At 38.9% G+C, this 16,820-nt stretch overlaps 1 protein-coding gene across 5 annotated transcripts in view; it reads left to right on the plus strand.

Annotated features, from left to right (window-relative positions):
- ZFYVE28 (zinc finger FYVE-type containing 28) overlaps positions 1–16,820 on the plus strand; it is a 144,972-nt gene that overhangs the window by 121,214 nt on the left and 6,938 nt on the right. For 3 of the 5 annotated variants that reach the window (XM_072037820.1, XM_072037822.1, XM_072037824.1), the window contains 3 exons: positions 7,611–7,765; positions 8,349–8,465; positions 9,513–9,617. In XM_072037820.1, coding sequence (XP_071893921.1) covers positions 7,611–7,765; positions 8,349–8,465; positions 9,513–9,617 — 377 coding nt within the window. The remainder of the gene's footprint in view (positions 1–7,610; positions 7,766–8,348; positions 8,466–9,512; positions 9,618–16,820) is intronic. The other 2 variants (XM_072037821.1, XM_072037823.1) reach the window with 1 other exon arrangement.

Consider the following 16,820-nt stretch of genomic DNA (forward strand, 5'->3'; position numbering starts at 1 on the left):
TTTGCAGGTTTTTTGGCAATGCCTAAAACCAAGGTATGTTGTAAAACCACAATTTATATTGCAAGCAAAAACAGAAGCTTTCCTCAGACAGCAGCATTGAAGTTGAAAAATTAAGAGAAAGCTTTCTTTTCGAATTCAAATTTTAAGGCTCCACCTAATACTTTAATTAGCTTTCCTCAGCTTTGACTCCCACGGCTGGATACAGAATTCCTGCGGGATTCTCTTAGACCCTAGGATGCTTTAATGCTTCAGCTGGTTGTTTTATATTATGTTTGAGGGAACCGATGGAGGCGATATGAAAACCTTGTGCTAATAAGCTTCCCTATCCCTCAGAGTTCCTCGTGCTGGAAGATGTTTCTCGGTGCCTCTTCTTCATCTCTGTGTCAGCCACACACAGCGGTTGCAACGCAGGAGAGCATCTACTGGAGCTGGATGCTAAATTAATTCACTTTTTATTAAGCCATACAGTATAGTTGCTTGCTATCACAGGGGATATTGCAGAAGAGCTGTATGAAATGCCTTTCGCTGCCCTTGGAAATATTTGTATCCAGGTTCAGTATATCCTGTGTCAAGTTCTGGGTCTGATGCATTTCTATTACATTAGATACCAGAGCTGGTATTACATATCATTTCTACATAAGTGCTTAACCATTTCTGGTTTTCAATTTCAGTTTTTACAGTCTAGGATTATTTGTAAAGTTTAAGTATTTCTTTGCTTTAATCTCATGCTGTTTGCTCTTTTGCAATGTGAGTGAATGCTTCAGAGCTTTAAATGCGTGTTTGATTACAGGGAAGTGTTAGAAAAAACATCGTGGTGGAACTGGGAAAATCCTAGTAGATCCTAAACAATTCTAACTTCTTGCATTTTCAGTTGTAGTTTTTCTTGAATTTTACCATGTCTTATCTTGCAGGTCTTATCCATTTTTGGTTTAAGTTTTTAAGGAAACGGTAAAAAAGATACCTTGCAAGTACCTGATATTAAATTTGATGGTAAGAAGGCAGCCTTGTTGGTTACTCATGCTCTAAGCTATTTTTTCATACTCACTTTAATATACATTTTATTCATATTGAACAAAAAATGTTCTTTGAGAGAGAGCGTTGTCAAGGACAATACTTTCTGGGCTCTCAATGTTGTTCCTGTTAATCCCCATTTAGAATACAGTATCATTACATTTTTCTGAAAACCTGGGCCAGAATGGCATTAAGTTTGATTAAGCCAGTTGTCTAGCTAGAGTTTCTTATGGTTTCTTATCTACTTCACAATGTGGTGCTTCAGCAGTTGTGTTTTTTCAGATGTCCAGCATGGTAGCTACAACAGGAATGCCTGGAAGTTTCAGGAACTGAGGAAGGGTTCAAGATATTTCTCCAATGGAGTGGACAGCTACAGAAGCTGCCAGAGTGTGGAGCAGAGGTTGTTCTTGTTGACTTCAAACTCAGCATGCAGAGGAGGGAATGCTGAGGGATTTTTCCTGGTTGAAGACATGTAGGACCCATGATTCATCCCACCTGGCAATTTATTTATTTTAGTCCGCCCACTTCAGCTGAAGGAAAAAACACTTGGAAGGGGCTTCTACAAATCTTACAGTGATGAAAAGATAATTCCCCTACAGTGGAGTTCAGAAGGCTGACAGCAGATGGGGCTTCTAGCACGTGTCCTAGATACGTGGGGCTGGGCACGGATGGTACATGCGATAAGGCTGTAGTGCAGCCTGCTTCTTCTGGTGGTGCCTAGCTAAGTTGTTCCTGCTAGGGGGTATTGCATGCAGTTCTATTATTTGTTTCTCATGACAATAAAGTTTTGAAGCCTTTGGAACATTTAAAGGGCTTTATTTTATCCTCTTTAGTCTTTTTTTTTCTTAAAATAGAGAGAAAATACATAAGCGATTGCACACAAAAAGCCTCTTGACTTAATAAAATGGTAAGGTTAGGAAGTCAAGAAAAAAAGTTTTGAATTGAAGCTTTTTTAGTCTGCTTTAAATGTAGCTTCTGGGATCATTTATTAAAATACAGTCCTTTGCTAAATAAACGTATGCTATTACCCAAATAATAAGACAAGTTCTGGATTTGGTTTAAATGACTCTAAAATTGGATGTGTAGCCCACCCTCTACACTTAAAATAATTGTAAGAAGCCATTAATCTCATTATAGTTTTCCTCCGAACCATATTAGAACTAGTACTTATGAGAAACAAAAAGGTTTTAACCTGCTGTTTATTGTATTTTTTTGTGAGATAACCAAAAAAAGAAATGCCAGAAGTACTGCAAACGGCAGGATAGGAACTGGTAATTTTTTTCATACTTACATGGAGTCATACTTCTCTTATTCCAACCCCTATCATTTCCCTCTTGTCATTCCTCATATATACAACCTTTGCCTTTCCCCAACCATTGTCTGATCCTTTAGATGGCCTTTGGAGCAGTTCTTTTCTGCAGAATGGAACCAGGAGCTGACTGCAGCCTTGAGGCACTTGTAATAGTTTAGGAGAGACCTGACTGACAGCTCGGTGGTGGGGTTTCCAGTTACAGCCCACGCAAGTATCAGTGGGATGAATGCACCAGTTACCAAAGTAGGTCTAGAAACCCTCTTCAGACAATTACAAAAAAAAAAAAAAAAAGTTTTTTTTTACTTAAAGTATCAGAAAATTCACATGGGAGAAAAAAAGCTTAAATATCATAGATTGGCTAAGGAGTGTATGATACTGCTTGCAGAACAAAAGAGGGGCGCTGTGCTAAAATCTGCATGAACCAAATCGAAAGCCAGAGAGCTCATGGTAATAGTTTTGAGGAAATAGCATACAAGTGTTTAAGAACAGAGTATTTAAAACATGCATATAGGGAAATTCAAGCACATAATATAGCTCTGCTTTCATAAGATACTGAAAAAGTGTGGCATTTTGAGCAGTGCACATGAGAGATTTGTTTAGGCCGAGCAGTGCAAGTGGATTGCTGTCATTTGAGTCAAAGGAACCACACTGTTTTATTCTCTGGGGGCAGTCTCTCAGCAATTTGTTTAATGAACTGTGATCATTACTCCAGGATTGACCATTGTCCCTTTGTAGAAGCTTTCAGCATGGTTATAGTCGTGATGTCCTTTTATGTAAATAGGAACGTGTGAAATTGTGTTTGTGGTGTGTATGAAAACCTGTGGCAGCGTTCACGCTTCCTTACTGCAGGAGGGATCCTACCTGAGGGATTTTGCCTCAAGATTTGTTGCTCGGACTTTGCAAAGTGCCTAAACCTCTGCATCAGAATAGGGCTATTTAATGCAGATATTTTGAATTCACTATAAAGTGGATTCACAAGCTTTGAATTCATGGTGTAAGAGGCAAGTATGCTCTTCAAGTTTCTCTGCAAGTATATTGCATGCTACTTCTGCCTGTGCCTGTGCAGTTTGATGGAGGTTTCCAGGGCAAGTGACTAGGAGTAGCTGATGGCATGGGTATTTGTGTGACAGAAATGGAGTAAGGAGAGTCTCTGAAATGTGTGTTAGCACTTTTCAAGTAAACATCTGTAATGTTGCTCTTAGAACTTCTGAGTGTTACACACTTTTAGTTGGGATGGGTTTGTCTTGCTGGAATTTGATCCCTCTTAATTTAAAGGGATCACCGACAGTCTTTTGAAATCTACACCTGAAAATTAGTTGTAACTAAAAGCCTTGCCTGAGATCAGAAACAGAGGATGAGCTTACTTTCCTTTTAAAATTGCTGAGATAATTGCGCTGTTTGGAGTAGAAAAATACATTGAATTTTTTCTCCTTTGCAAGGAGTGACCACCTGGTGCTTTTGATCTGAGGCTTCTTAACAAAGTTATTTTAAAGGTTTATTATTTTGAGAACAGGATAATACAGTTGATTTCTTTATGCTCATTATATCTGATGCAGTGAGCTTCTAAATTCTGTTTATCTGCCTCTGCTGTATATGTAATGGGTACTTCAGATACTCTGAAGGTTTATGTTTCTGAGTAATGGGGAATTTTTTGAGAGACTTATGTACGTTCTGCATTCAATACAGAGCAGATTTTAGGTTTAGTGAACCAAATACTTCTAAATTTGAAAGGAAACATCTATAAATAGTTACATATTTCTACTGCTACTGACTATTTTTTGAGCACAAATATAAAATATTAAATTTGGACTAGCTTTAGAGTCTTGTTGGCTTCGGTTGCTCAGTTTTAGACTCTGCTGCTTTTGCTGTTTTTAGATGAGTGTCGATGGTTACCTAAAGCAATCAGCCCCTTCTGAAAACGTCAGTCGTAACCTTTTTTGTTCCACAGCCCTGCTTTCCTTTATCTGTGGACACTACAGCTTAACCTGGCCCATGGGTAAATTTTGGAATTCAGAGCTGTAAAGCATATTGGTTTCACAGGTGAAAGATGACATTGTGCACAATTACGTTATTGGGTTTTGTTTGCTTGTCGAGTCAGGTAAAAAGCTAATTTATTCTGCCTGATCCTTTAAACGTATAAGCAAGTCTACTGTTTGGAATTAGTCCTTTGACATAACATCTTCCTTCTTCATATTCACCTTCAGAGGTGTTAACTTTGCAATGTTCTCACTATGAAAAATAAATATATGATAAGCCTTGTTTGTATGATTAAGATTTCACCAGGGGGAATTCCGTGCCTGCTTTATCTCTTCATAGCCTAATTCGTTGGTTAACACGGGGTTTCCCTTCAACCAAGAAGGTGAAAAGAAGACATTATGTCTGTAGCTACTCAGTGCTTAAGTATGGTTATTCATATTCTGCAGTGAGACTCAATTCTGGAGATATCGGCAGTGAAGCATTCCAAATCTGAGCGTGGTCTGACATTAATGAAATGCTTCCTACACACCTGATATCAGCTGAGAGTCTTTATCCAAATTATGCATGTTAGATAAGCCCAGTAGGAATGGTATTCCTCTTAGAACTATAAAAATAACTTGTTTGAAAGAATAATTTGGACAAAAGGTAAGTCAAACTCTGTAGATCAAAATCTGGGTTTGTTTTCTAAATTATCAATTTAAAAATCAGGAGAATCTTTAACATTTGCATAGATATAATCACTGCGGTTTGGGATACCCAGTTACAAGAAAAGCTGTTTATCTGAATTGTTATGTTTCTGTTCTTCCAGTGCTTCTGACTACCTCTGCAATATTTGCTGACTACATCCTTTAAGAGTACGATGTATTTTCAAATAAAGAACAGATGGTTATTAAGCCTTCTCTAAGAGTAATTTTTGTCCAGATCTGACTGGGTCCTGTTGATAAAAGAAGTGTAATTGTTTCTTTCCAACTCTGCAGTGATGCTTAAGTCCAGTTTAAAATTATTCTGGAATGCTCACGTTTCTCTTTGCAGTGGCACAGGCAATGAAAATACCCATTTTTCTGAATCTCTTTTGTATGGATATTGTACTTCATGCCTGGCGCTCTGTACACATGAAAGTATGTTGTAACTGTGGGTGTTGTAAACGTCCTGACCTTCATCCCACAGTGCTGCAGCAATTCCTATCTGCTTTGTGCTGTAGGCTTTTTAGGACAAAACCATGAGGTCTTGTGGTGGGATGTGACCAGTCTTAATGACACACTGCAAAATCTTCCACTGAGTAGTCTGGAACAGAAGTCGGTGACACCACAATTCTTGTATATAGAGTAGGAAGAGACTTGGAAAGGCAAACATTATTACTGCAATTGGTCAAAACGTGGTCAGAGTTGTGGAATGAGCCTTTCTTCCTGTCTGCAAAATGGGAAAGGACTGAATTTTTATTTATTTACTTATTTTTCCTTAGAAGGCACTCTTTACAGCTCTCTGTCCATTTAACACCTTGGAAATATTTCTTCAGCTATGAGTTGAGGGAAGGGAGCCATCCTTACCACCCCATCTGTGCCCTGCACTTACGTTTTTGCTTAGTTTGGGACTTGCCAGGACATCATTCTGTTGAGATTTTATATTGTACGAGGAGTACATTTCTTTCTGTCATGAGCTCTGTGCTTGCCTTGGAGAGCAATTTATATTGCAAATATGTATTGGTAAGATTGATTCCTCTAAAAATGAGAGAAAAGGTAGACCTTATTTGGCTGTGTTAAGAGGCACACAGAAACCCTTTTATTTGGACAAAGTCGCTCATGCTGCTGAGGGAACTGTAAGCATAAAACCAATATCTTTTAACAGAAATTTGCTTTTGTTAATAGCAATAGAGACATGAACAGAAATGGGTTTCTTGTAAGTATACTCTTTACTCTGTATTTGAAAGAATGAGAAGCCAGCTAAGGTACTCGCACCGCATATTTTCCATTGATATTTCAGTCAATAACTAATCTCTAGTATTTATGTATTTTCAGTTCTGTTTTTACTAGGGCTTTTAAAACTGTATGGCATCATAAATCCTTTTCTACATTTTAAGGATTACCTGTACAGCTCTGGATAGAATTTCAAAACAATATCCCATAAATTTTGGTTTATAATTATTTTCATGTAATTTCTGAAAATGCTACCTCTGTGTCTTATCCTGCAATCCGTGTGCATGCTGGCATAAGGGTGGGATCTGCAGCTTGGTAAATACTTCAGCATCTCATAAAAACAGGCTGAACTCAAAATGCATTAAAAACTACATCCTTCCTCGTGTTTGCTATTTATACAGTCAATAACATACATAGGTTATATATATATATTTATTTATTTTTTACATAGTAGCTTTCAATCAACACAGTGAATCGTTAAGATTCCAGCATAGTTGCATCCTGTCCTATAGTGCTATTTAGGGTTTTTTCATTGGCGAAATGCTGCATTTTCTTTTAAGCATTTCCTTCTTTAAATGCATTTTACTTTATAAGTAATTTAGATAATTCTGGATATTTGAAGAAGCTGGCTTCCTGCCAGAGCTTTCTGCAGTTTGTTCCAGCTTCCTTTCCATAAAGGTGGTCGTGGTGGAAATGGCTAGCAACCATGCATCCCTTTTTAAGAAAGGAAAAAAAAAAAAGGTTTAAGGCTCTAGTAGACACTTAGAGACACATTTTAATCTCTTTGGAGTTGATGATCCACTTTCTTGCAATAGTTTGACATTTCAGTAATTTTCACTGTTAGGTATATAAGGGGACTAATCTTCCTCTCTACTGCCTAAATTATGTTTTATCATCCTTTACATTTTTTATGTAAGGTTATATTTGGATTCTATTCTCGCTATTTTAAGGCAGCATAATTCAGAAATTCTTTTTTCAAATTTACTTCCACGTTAATAAATTTCTAAGGTGACTTCAGAACTGACCTTCTTGTTTTAGGCTGATATTCCCCTCTTGCATTTCTTGTGGAGTTACGGTCTTAGGACAGAACTTTGAGTGGGAGTTAATGTGAAAAATGGCCCAGCATTTTGAAATAGCTAAGGGAAATGCAATAAAATACAGACAAATGATTTTCTGCTTAAAAGTTTTTTGCAACTATGCCACAGAGTGAAAATCAAACATGATGGTGATTGATTGCGTGTTGATTACCTTCAACAAGAATTTACAGCAATTAGTTCTGGTTTGCTGTAGAGTATTGCCTGAATAATAAATCCTTTAGGATTTTCTGAACATCCTGAACAAATGAATGCAGACTTACATTACTTTTCTTCATTATGTGTTTTTTTTTTCTCCAACAGCAGTTTAATGACGAGTTCTTGTTCATCCGATGACATTGATCAGGAAGAAATCCAGCTTGCTTTGCAGGCTGCTAAAATTGCCACCCGAGAAAAGATCAGATCCAGATTTCATGGCAGTAATGATCTTATTCACCGCCTTTTTGTCTGTATCTCAGGTATGAGAGCATCGTTTGTTCTGAAAGTACTGAAAAGACTTTCTTTTTTTCTTTTTTTTTGGTGTGTAAATAAATGGTAGAATGGACTAGTGATGAAATAGCAGGAGGACTGTATGTTGGAGTGTAAGTTGCAGATTGGTCTAGATAGACCTGTTACCTAATTGTGACCAGCGTAAAGAGTCAGAGACACAGACATCTGAGACCTGTAATAATGAAGAGTTTGTGTATGCAATGGGTTTGCCTTCATAGTGCTTCCTGTTTCTTTGTAATGCCCTGTGTCTTCTGGGGAAGACATTTGATGCAGCCGTTGTATTTTGATGCAAAAGGAATCTCCTAGTGTTTTCTGCCAAAAGGGCAAGGAAGTTGTTTATCAAATTAAAGCCAACATAAAGGCCAGAACATGGCTTAGTCATCATGGAAAATTAGTTTAATTAATATTTCTATTTTTATTACTGGCATGAGCTAGTGAACCTTGAAAATGTACACCAGGCCATTACTGGGAGCAACAGACAAATTTAAATGCTTCATTTTGAGGGAGGTATAATACTCTAGCAATGATTGATCTGTTTTCTCAATCTCCTAGGTGTTGCTGACCAGCTGCAGACAAACTATGCTAGTGATCTAAGAAGTATCTTAAAGACCTTGTTTGAAGTTATGGCAACCAAACCTGAAACAGAAGACAAGGAAAAGCAAAAGAAAGGTGAAGAGATTAAAATATTTTTTTTCTATACTGAATTTCTGACGGTAACTCCACATGGATCTATGAACTATTTGACAAGAATTTTCTTAAAACTTGGATAATTTTTGACAGGACACACTGTACAGTGATATGAGCTATGTTTTTTTTTGTTTTGTTTTGTTTTTTTAAAAAAGTCATGGAAATGGACTATAAACAGGATGAAGTCACTGAAATTACATGTATATAGGATTATGTCTCAAGGCAAACGTTGCAAGATGTAAAGCCTTCAGAGTGCATCTACTCTTGCCTGTATTGCTGGGTGCAACATAACAGTGTTCATAGCCTATATGAAGCGTTTAGACTTCTGATTTTTTATTTATGTATTTATTTTTAATTTTAATTTTTCCTGGTACTGTTTTACAATGGTCATATTTTAGTTTAGCAAGACAGATGTCTTTTTTTTTTTCCTCCTGGAATTTAAATAGCTATGTAAAAAAAAAAAAAAAAGTAGAAGAGTAGGCTATGAGATTCAACATTCAAAGAAGAATAATGAAGAAATGGAGGCTATAAAGAATTATCACTACAGTTTTGTAGGCAACAATTCTTAGTTGGAATAATTTCCACTGGATGAGCTATAACCTAAAAAAAGAAAACATTGACAAATGTAAGCATAAACTAAGTAAGTGAATGAAAGTCAGGGACACTTGGGATGATGCTTCTTTGTGATTTGATGTGTGCAATACACCTAGGGAATCTCTGGTTGTTTTCATCATCTACTTCTTTGTAAAGGAGCCAGGTTAAAAACTGTGAAATAAAATATAGGATGCAGCTAAACTGGTGGAAGTACAAGGACTGTATATCCTGTTATAACAGCATCTTTCATTTCTGTTGTCATTTCAAAGAAGAATCCAGGAGATTCTTAAATCGCTGTGTCAGGTTGAATAAAAAAGAAGTATAAGAAGGTACATATAGATGCTCCTGTAATATCATTCTGGAAGTCCTGACATGAGTATTTTGAGTACAAATTGGAAAAATATGAATTAAAGTACTTTTTGGTTTGTTTTACAGTTAATCAGGGTTTAAGGAACGCAGCATTGGAAGACTGTGCTTTGTGTCAAGAAAGTATATCATCCTCAGAACTTGCAGCAAAAGCCAGAGATGGGGACTTTGAAGGTACTTTCTTTTTTTCTGAGAATAAAGTGAGACAATACTGTTGTTTTTAAAAACAAAAAGCAAAAACACATTAAAACGGAATAAAACCCCACTCTTGTAAAGTTTGGCTCTGGAAAGTGAATATAAAATACTGTCATTATGTGGCTTATAAACAGAGTCAGGTGACAAACTGAGCATATATTTCTTTCAGAACTTCTTCTAACATCCTCATGAAAGTCTGTGATCTGCAAATTGTCATATCCAGTATGAATGCATTTGTATGAGTGGAGAAAGGTTCTGTGTACTAAAGGCTTTAATATAGCACATGACATTACATGTGATAAGTCTCAGACGGCTGTGTATGATGTGATGCTGTAAGGAAGGTCATCTCAGCCAAGTCTAGAGATCTTTTATATCCTTAGCTATATGTGGAGGTGCTACTTTTTTCACCAGAAGTAGCTTTCATATTTTCTATGCATCTGTCTCTGAGGAAAATGATCAAAATACTATGGTTTTTATTTTTGTATGCTTCACCATATTACTTCAAAGTGTGGAAAAGATATTTCTAGTGAGTGTACTGGGGGTACTTAAATCTCACTGAATGCATGGAAGGGCTGAAGAGAAGTGAAGAGTAAGTCTCAAAGTGTGGGTCAGGATTCAGTCCTCCTGAGAGCTCAAAAGTTTTTTGGTTTGGTTTTAAATCTGAGCTGCAGGAGTGCTTAGGAGTCAGTTATGGACTGTAGCCCTAGTATAGTAAACAATGTATAAAAAATGGATTAAAAGAAATCTTTGCACTTGCAGTCAAAGAATAAGAGAAGAGAAATAGCTGTATGAGATGCAGCAAACAGGAAAGCTGTCAGCTTTGATCTTGAGGGACGGATGGTGATCTCGTCACACCAGGAGCCCAGTTATTGGAGAGGTGTTGTCTCTGGTCAGGGTCCCTGGTCAGATGAGAGAAATCCTAGACAGCCATAAACTGAGAAATTTTCCTAAACTTGCCTGAATATCAGCTGGGCAGTAATTTTGCCATCCTCTAAAACTTTCTCCTGTTGTTTATTGTCTATTTGTCTATGTACACCAGTGTTCTGCCAGTCACACTTTGAATCCAGGATGTTAAATGAGTAATGAGCAATGTACATCTCAGCTTGTCTGCAGAAAGGGATGACCAACGGGCAAAAAATGTTAGTTCATGTCTTTTGTAGTAAAGATCAGAGATCACAGGGAAAAAAAAAAAAAGCTCTTAGAGATTAGATTTTAGAGAAATCGGTTGTTTTGTGCTTATATAAAACTCAAGGATTGGTTGCTAACCCTTCTTCTAAAGCTGCAGGCTAAAGACTTCGAATTTAATCTATTCATTTAGAACAGCAGGCCTAATTTATGTATAATGTACTGTAGAAAAATTATCTCTTCTGGAGGAAGATGATTTGGGGGCAGATAAAGTAAAGAACTATTCAGAATAATTTTAATTGATTTTTCTATTGTGCCATAATTCAGACTGTGACAGAAGGCACAGTGAAGAACAAATCTTTAAGCAAAATATCTACCGTATACGGGCTGTAGTGGAAACAAATGCAAGAGATGATTCACTCCCTACCATTTCGGTTCGTATTCTTTTGTTTTGAATCGATGCCTGATGGTGTCAGTAAATGTGACTTCCAGAACTTGAAAGCAAGTTCTGCTGATCTGCAGGATGCTGAATAACCCTCTCACAGAGAACGTGCGTTTTGTCAAAGCAAAGTCAGTTTATTTCTGTGCCATGTTATTCAGTTTTTAAGGTTCTTCAGCTTTTCATGGCATCTTTTATCAGTGAGGGGAAGGTTTTGTGTTTGGAGATGCACAGCTTCTGGTTTGGGATGCTGTTTATTGAAAAAGAGGGCAGCAGTCTGGGTGCTCAGGTGATGTTATGGTGGGCTGTGTTGGAGTGGGGTAAGGAGAAATCTGTGGTGTTATGTACTGCGAGCTCCAATAGCCCCAGGAAGGCTTGGGCATGTCTGAGTGAATCTCCTTGCAGTATTCTTTGGGAGTCTTGTGTATAAGTGGTTGTGCTATAAATACCTCCTTGTACAAATGATTACAGCTCCTCTGACTGGGTAAACTTAGCTCTCAGGTTGGCTGATGGGCAGGACTTCTCTGTTGGAATGAGGCTGAATTTCACAGAATTACAGAGCCAGAGTGGATGAGGCTGGCAGGGACCTCTGGAGGCCATCTGGTCCAAGCCCCCTGCTCCAGCAGAGCCACCCTGAGAGAAGTGCCCAGGACCATGTCCAGGTGGCTTCTGAAGCTCTCCAGGGAGGAGACCCCACCACCTCTGGGCAGCCTGTGCCAGGGCTCCATCACCCACACAGCGCAGAAGGGCTGCCTGGTGGTCAGAGGGAACCACCTGGGTTCCAGTTTGTGCCCAGTGCCTCTTGGCCTGGCACTGGGCACCACTGGAAAGGCACTGTGTGAGTCCTCTTCGCACCCTCCCTGCAGGTATTTATACACATAGATGAAATCTCTCCCCCCATGCCTCTTCTTCTCCAGGTGGAGCAGCCCCAGCTTTCTCAGCCTCTCCTCACAAGAGCTGCTCCAGGCCCTTCAGCACCTTGGTGGCCCTTCCTTGGACTGTCGACAGTTCAGGTCTCTTGTTACAGGGGGCATCACAAGAAACAGAGGGTGCTGGGGAGTGTGGAGATGAGCTCTGCCTTCCAAACTAGAACAAACTAAGAAGGGCCTCCAAAAAGGGGTATCTGAAGTGGATCAGTTCATTGAATTTGTGGAAACTGTAGGAACACCCATCCTGTCCGCTCTTCGGTACATTCCAGACTCATGTCTCTTCAGGCACAGGTCACAACGTGTCATTGCTGGTAGTGCTCTACAGATATTTTCCTATGATCTCTCACTGAGGTATGCAGTGATAGCTAATGGGACATGCCCTTTGCTGTCTCTAAAGCATCCAGAATGATGCATAAACTCACAGCATCATTTTAACTTCAGCAGCCATGTGCCTTCCCCCCACACCTTTTAACACCTCCCCACCTATCTCATTTTTGCAGGTTGCTGTGAAAGCAACAGCTCCTGGCATCGTGCTGGGTGATATTTGGATGCAGATGAAGATATTTGCTGGTCAGGATAACCTTTGCTGCATGAACGGTGTTCCCCATTTGTTGCAGCAAGTCTGATGGGTTCATCCTTCAGCCTAAAGCTGGGCCACAGGCCACCAACAGGAATTCACGGCAGTTGTCACTGTAAATGGATTCAATACAAAGTCTGTTGATTGTTGCAGCAATCTGTTGACATCATTGCACCAAAATTAATTATATCCATTTTTCTACATTGTTTCTACACTTCAGGTCACTCCTAATGATTTCAGCAGAAAGTGAAAACAATTTAAAGCGAGTGAGCACATCGGCAGCTCCTCCCTTCTGCCATCATGGCAGAACACAAGCATGGATCAAATTGAGAAAGTCCAGCAAGCTACCTGCCAGGAAAGCTTTTTCCAATTATCAAATAAAACTCCCTTACAAAAAGTACCAAATGCTGAAGATTGCATCCAAGTGATGTTAATAAAAAAAAAAAGAAAGGCAAGCCTAGCAACCCAAACAAATAAATGAATAGTGGTAAGATTTTCGTGAAGGTTCCAGCCTCTACTCAGATTATGAAGATGAATCACTTGTTTTTGTCAGATTTCTCATTCTTACTCTATATCAAACTCACCAGCTGGTCTGGGTCATAAAACAAATACGAATGCTTATTATGAGCCAGCTGACATTGGCAAGGGTGTAAGAGTTGAATCCTGTGACCTTCTGAAGGTTGAAAGACAATATACTACAGATGAATTGACATTCCAAAACAGAAGCATTTTCATTTTCAAAGTCCAGATGAGCCTGTGGTGTATATATTCATCTTTGCTTTCCTAATGCTCTAGGATTATTATTTTTTTTAGGAAGCCTATGTATTTATAATTTATAGGCATAAAAAGCAGTCTGTTGTTTTTTTCAGAGAGCAAGTGAAAACTATGAACACATTTGCTTTACTAGAATATAAAATGAATGTATACAAAATTTCATAATTGAGTTTTAAAATATAATTTCCCTGATATGCCCTGATCAAATGATGGAGAAGGTGGCCAGTGGGTATGAAGGTCTGTATATAACAGGTATATGTGTGACAGCTGCTCAGAAAAAAGCAGGTTGGGCACTCTGGTTTGGGACAAGCCAGTCAGATAACAAGCTGGCCAAGAAATTTGCATGGGACTGGGAGTGGGCAGAATGGGTCATATGCGAATTAAAGCAAACCTTCACACTGGAAAGTACAAGAAGGCTGCTTTTCAGTTAACCTAGTTAAAATGCATCCTGGCTGCGACAGGGCTGTCTTGCTCATAGAGGCTTCAGTATCTAGTATAGCTTTTTTTTTTTTTTTTTTTACAAAACAAAACATTGAGAATGTAGAAATTTGACGTCTTTATGCAGTTTGTGTGTCTGGGATCTTGTTTCCAGTCCTAATATAAACCTTGCTTTGTATTTGCATGCTGTTTCTCATATGTATACAGTAACTTCTTTTCTTTGTTTGTTTTGTTAAGGATCTGTATGTATTCATTTCTTCTTCCATCTGTAAATGTGATCAAGCACAATTTCCTGCTTACCGCATTTGGGATTGGGGCAAGGTGAATATTTTTCATGTGTTGATACCACGAAGCTAAAGCAGTGAGTTACATTTCTGGTCTAGGAATAAGCGTGAGATGCTTAAAAATTGAACGATTTTCTCAGGGAAAGACAGTAAGCATTAGGAAGCTGGTTGTGCTCCACAAAAATATTTGCTGTAGCATCCCACCTCTCTCTGCAGCCATACATCCATTTCCCCTCCCTCTCTCTCCCATTTATACAGAACCTCCTTGCTGGCTTGCCACCTAGCCATAACTCTGGCCGTAATGCATTTGCTGTGGCTGCCAGTACAAATAACTGTTTGTGCCAAATGGTGTTAGCATCTGTTTGCTGCACAACAGCAAGCCATTTCTCCTTGATCCCTTTCCATCTCATAAAGTCCTGGCCCACCCACTTTTGTCTAGTCACAACTCCTTGCTGCTCTCCAGCCAGCAGCACTAGCACAGCTCAGTAATTTATGGTCCCGAGCCTCGAGTTCATGTTCTTGTTGCCATACGAAGGCACAAGGTCAAGAAATACCGCCCCTGCTGCCGTGCGTGCAGAGTCTAATCACCGAATCTAGAATTAGCTGTCAACCCTGGCTGAAAGCTTCAGTTTTCCTTTTGTCCTTTACACACCTCTGGCTACTCTATTATTTATAATGATGACCAGCAAGGCTTTCTAAGTGAAGGAAGCTAAATTCCTGCACAGTTCAGTGACCAAATATATTCTGTCTGTATAACTTCTTGCTTTTTTTCTTATTCAGCAGCTCTGCTTGCGCAAGTGCAACAGAGTAATTTAACAGGAAGTTTTCTAAAATGAAACACTTTTACAATATACACTGAGTGTACTTAATCATAGGAGATTACGGGATTTCCAAATCACAGAATCACAGAATTTCTAGGTTGGAAGAGACCTCAAGATCATCGAGTCCAACCTCTGACCTAACGCTAACAGTCCCCACTAAACCATATCCCTAAGCTCTACATCTAAACGTCTTTTAAAGACCTCCAGGGATGGTGATTCCACCACTTCCATTGGTGTGGATTATGTGTTAAAAACTTGCTCACAGTCTCTTACCTTTTCAGACTATCTCACTCTGTCAGCACAGTGCAGAACTTGAGATTTCATTGCAGGAGGAGAAAGCTACCAATAGGTACTGTAAGGCACAGGCTTATTTGCCTCCACTGTGGCATAATTGAGATTTGATTAGGTTTGAATTTTCTTTGTCCTAAAAGTACACATTTTTGAGTGTTCTGCTGTCATGTAGTGCACAGTACCAATTTGTTTTCAAACAAATATCAATCAGATTCTAGTTTTCGGAACCTAAGTCAAGAACATTACTAGAAAGTATTTAGAATCTAAATGGGTGTTAATATACTACATAATTTTTAAATCTCAAAATGTAGGCTTCAGAATATGTTTTATTACGTATTCTGAAGCCTACATTTTGAAATTTAAAAATTATAAAAATGTTTTATTACATATTCTGAAAACTTTAAATTAAAAAAAAAAAGAAAGGGAACGCTCAGGGAGAAATCTAGAAGATAACTGTTCTCTAAGTGCTGGTAGGCTTTATGAAGGACTGCTAGCAATGGTTATATGGAAGATAAAGATTTCAGGTTCATCTGATACAAAGTTTTAAAAACAAAACAGACATATCCAAGTGAAAATCAGTGTTTTCTATCAGAGTTGCTTCGTTTTATGTAAATAATTATTTGGCCTGAAGAGTAAGTTGCTGGTCAGGTACCCGTACAGAACAGATTCAGGATGTCATAGGTCAAGATGTGTTGAATCAGGCACAGCAGAGGCTGCAGGCTGAGTCTGCTGAGCTCCGTGCTTCATTCAGAGCTTCCTAGGTCTGCGCAGAGATCGCATCTTAAGAAAGCCATTTGACAGAGCTGTCCTTGAAGCTAATAAGTCTGTACCTCTGTTTTTGCCCTCACCTCCCCCCTGCCCCAATTTTCATCAAATAACATTGTTGAAGCAGAAAATTATTTTAATTGAAAAATTTCAAGCCAGCTGTAATCAAGGCTAAATCTACTGAGCAAGGGAAAAAATTACTTTGGTGCAGTTGCCTCCAAGGAATCTTACATAAAAGTTGGAGACTGCCTGGAATGACATGCGGAAAATTAAGTGTCATGTGGGAAAAAAGGGCTCATCTTCCCGTGGAGGTTGGGATGAGGGGTAAAGTCACGTCACCTTAGTTCTCTGCTTTCCGTACTTACAACTGTTGGAATTTACCGTGTGGCACAACTCCTACGTTCATCAGAGGAGCTGCAGCAAGGCAGCCTGACCTTTTTTGCAGCAGTGAGGATAATGTGTGGTGATGCCTGCAGCCCCGTAGCTTCCACGGGGTGCCATAGGAACAGCCCTCGCTGAGGCTGCTTTGGGAAAAGTATAATCAGGATTGTGCATGGAGTGCTCCAAAACTTAATACACATCCATCCAGGAGGAACTTCCAGTTCTGCATTATGGTTATTCGATAAGAACAGAAGATGCAGAAAGGGTCCACCCCTTCTTGCCTGGCCCTAAAGCAGGCACTGGCACGAGCTTCGGGGTTTGCAGTTGCCCCTCTACATGGAGTTGGGAGTGCATGCTT

This window comes from Anas platyrhynchos, chromosome 4, assembly GCF_047663525.1.
Source record: "Anas platyrhynchos isolate ZD024472 breed Pekin duck chromosome 4, IASCAAS_PekinDuck_T2T, whole genome shotgun sequence".
NCBI classification, from domain to species: Eukaryota; Metazoa; Chordata; class Aves; order Anseriformes; family Anatidae; genus Anas; species Anas platyrhynchos.